Raw genomic sequence first — 2,633 nt, forward strand, 5'->3', positions numbered from 1 at the left:
CCCCCTCCCCCCACATACAGCCTCGCCCATTCATAACGACTCGCAGTGCTAAGCCCCGCCACTTCAAACTTTTTGGCAGAGTCCAACAACTTTGAGGCTTGATTAGTTTCGGGCGCTTACAACACACTCTTGGGATTGGCCCGTGCTTCGGCGACGGGATGCAAATTCGCAGGCCGCGATCCCAACCAGGCCACGTTTGGCGGCCTTGCACTCGGTCGTTCACGACCTTGCACGCAGGTTTGCTCGCGGCCTTGTCCCGCCCCACGGCCCTGGTCGTTACGACCTCGGACATGAACGAGGTCGAGCACATGACCCGTATTGCCGAAAGAGCGACCTGGTTACTCCCAAAACAAGGTTTTTGAATCAAAAAAATATCCTTGAACAAGTCATTTTCCTCGACCTATGTTAGGAAATCGACTTGTTCCAAGAATATTTACAAGAAACCTCTTGTTTTTGGTGCAAGGATATGGAAAATCCCGCGTGCGTCGTTAATACAACATGTTTTCCCTGACCTTGGCACATTTAGAACCGACTTTTGTTATTAATTGTTCACCGACGTCGTACTTCTTCGTCTCCCGTGTTATTTACCAGGAAAGAAATCGATTTGGAAACGTTAACAGAATTAGACGCTTGAATGCCATGATAAAGGGTTGAAGGGAAAGGGGGAGAGAGAGAAAGACGTCTGGGCCGAACGGGGCTCGAGGAAGAGGGGGAATCATTATAATAAAACGTCGGATTAAAACCTTAATTGCCTTAGTCCGGCTAGCCAAGATCTGCTTCAGCAATAAATCAGTTTTTTTCCCCCTCATTCTGACTTTTTCTTGGTTGAAGTAGCACAGTGCAGGGGAAGCTCTCGACTTAATGAAATAATGGACGCTAAGCCAGGCGTGGCAGCGAGCGGCCAGGCAGCCAACCAGCTAACCAGCCGGGCCGCCCTCCAGCCGACCAGCCCCTATAGCTATACAAGTATAAACTATGCAACTAGCGATTTTGGCAGCTGCCCGCTGATTCGAGATCCGGCAGGGACGTCACGCAGCTCACTGCAAATCAGAAACGCAAAGTGTGTGAATGTCACACACTTGCAGATCTGTGAACGCCATGTCTATAACACGAGGAACAAGCGTGCGAGTTATCAAAGAAAAATAATTTACACCCCCACCATTTACTTCCTGTTTAACACGTTGAGTGCGGCGCCAAAAAAAGAAGGATGTCCCAGGAGCCGAAGGTTTTTCTAAACGCCATACATTGGGGCCCACCGTGTGGGTCACGTCGCCCTGTGGGACATAATGCTGTGACCCACGGTGTGGGTCACGACGCACTCAACGTGTTAAATAGGCATTTACACGCCAACAAGTGTGTTCCTTTTACACACTTTTCGGTGCAGGTCCAATGCGTCCCGCCCCTTGCAATGCGCGGAGAACTCCGTATTTGTTCCCGGCAAAGTTAAATAGCGCCCTGGCCCTGACCGACCCGGCAGCGGCGACGACGGGGACGCGGTCGATGGGACGCGGTGCGGCATCAAACGAACATTTGTTTGGCGACAGCATGCGCTCTTTTCGACGAAGTGCGCTACTAACGACCACCTTGACTCTATTTACGTCCCCCATACACACCCTCACGGAAAACAAATAATGACGCGGTATTTGCACTGATTAAAAGACCGTGAATACTTTGGTGTGTACAACTGCCAAGTTTTAAACACTTGCAAGTGTCTCAACACATTTTAACCACTGCTCGCTAAATATGCTAAGTTAAACCTATGTTTCGTTTCGGACAAATGCGTGTGTAAAAATTCTTAACTTCAAAGTGCTCAAATGCGTGTTTAAATCAACAAAGAGCTGTGTGCAAAAAATGGATCGCTTTCATTCTTGATTTAATGCATTCAAATAAAAGATACATATCTTTTGAACAAATCCAGTTAGTGTGGGTTAAGTTGCATATAGGTGCAAGTTGATTGTTAGTTGTGCAAACTGTCCCGTTGCAGTCTTTCCAATTTGAATTCTTTCAAGTCAAGAAAGTGCGTGCAGCTGGAACTATCGAGTTGGACACTTACGAGTGCATAGCAATGTGTATTAAACCCCTTGTAGCACTAAACATTCAGACAACGTTCTAAGAACATTCTTTTGGTTCTCTGAAGGTTCTGTAAACGTTTTAAGAACGATATGTGCTACAAGGGACCATTGTAAGTCTTTATCTGGTAGTTCCACATTTTCAATGGTTTAGCATTCTTTTTAGTGTGCCACTAATTTTCTTTCCGGGGGTTACGTATCTGCAATGGGGTATCGCACCTGCTGTTTCCCTAAATCTCGTTATGGAGTGCCGATGCCAATCGAGTACGGAAGAATTTCCTATAGGCATGCGGGCAGGACGCTGCAAGTTGGTTCCAACCAAACTACACGCCTCCGCTTTCCTCGACAGAGTGATTACTGCACGAGGTGACGCGCCCCTTCACAACATTTGTCCCTTTGACGCGCCGCCTGGCGCCGGGCCGCCGCTGACAAGGGCGATTTATTCGCTGTTGTCGCCGATTGTCTGGCTTGCACCTGTTACGGCGTGACGGCCCCACGCCATCACTGCGCCATTGATCCCACTCAAGTGCCTGGCGCCCTGCCGGCCCGCCCCCGACCCGTCCC

General features: G+C 48.9%; 2 protein-coding genes across 2 annotated transcripts in view; both read left to right on the top strand.

Annotated features, from left to right (window-relative positions):
• Positions 1-2,633, top strand: part of LOC113214515 (acetylcholine receptor subunit alpha-like 1) — a gene marked incomplete at its 3' end in the record, with an annotated part of 208,277 nt that overhangs the window by 179,519 nt on the left and 26,125 nt on the right.
• Positions 2,163-2,633, top strand: part of LOC127750166 (acetylcholine receptor subunit alpha-like 1) — a gene marked incomplete at its 3' end in the record, with an annotated part of 4,921 nt that continues 4,450 nt past the window's right edge. The window contains 1 exon segment of the mRNA XM_052270986.1: positions 2,163-2,182. Coding sequence (XP_052126946.1) covers positions 2,163-2,182 — 20 coding nt within the window.

This window comes from Frankliniella occidentalis, unplaced genomic scaffold, assembly GCF_000697945.3.
Source record: "Frankliniella occidentalis isolate FOCC.00 unplaced genomic scaffold, Focc_3.1 Scaffold145, whole genome shotgun sequence".
NCBI lineage: Eukaryota > Metazoa > Arthropoda > Insecta > Thysanoptera > Thripidae > Frankliniella > Frankliniella occidentalis.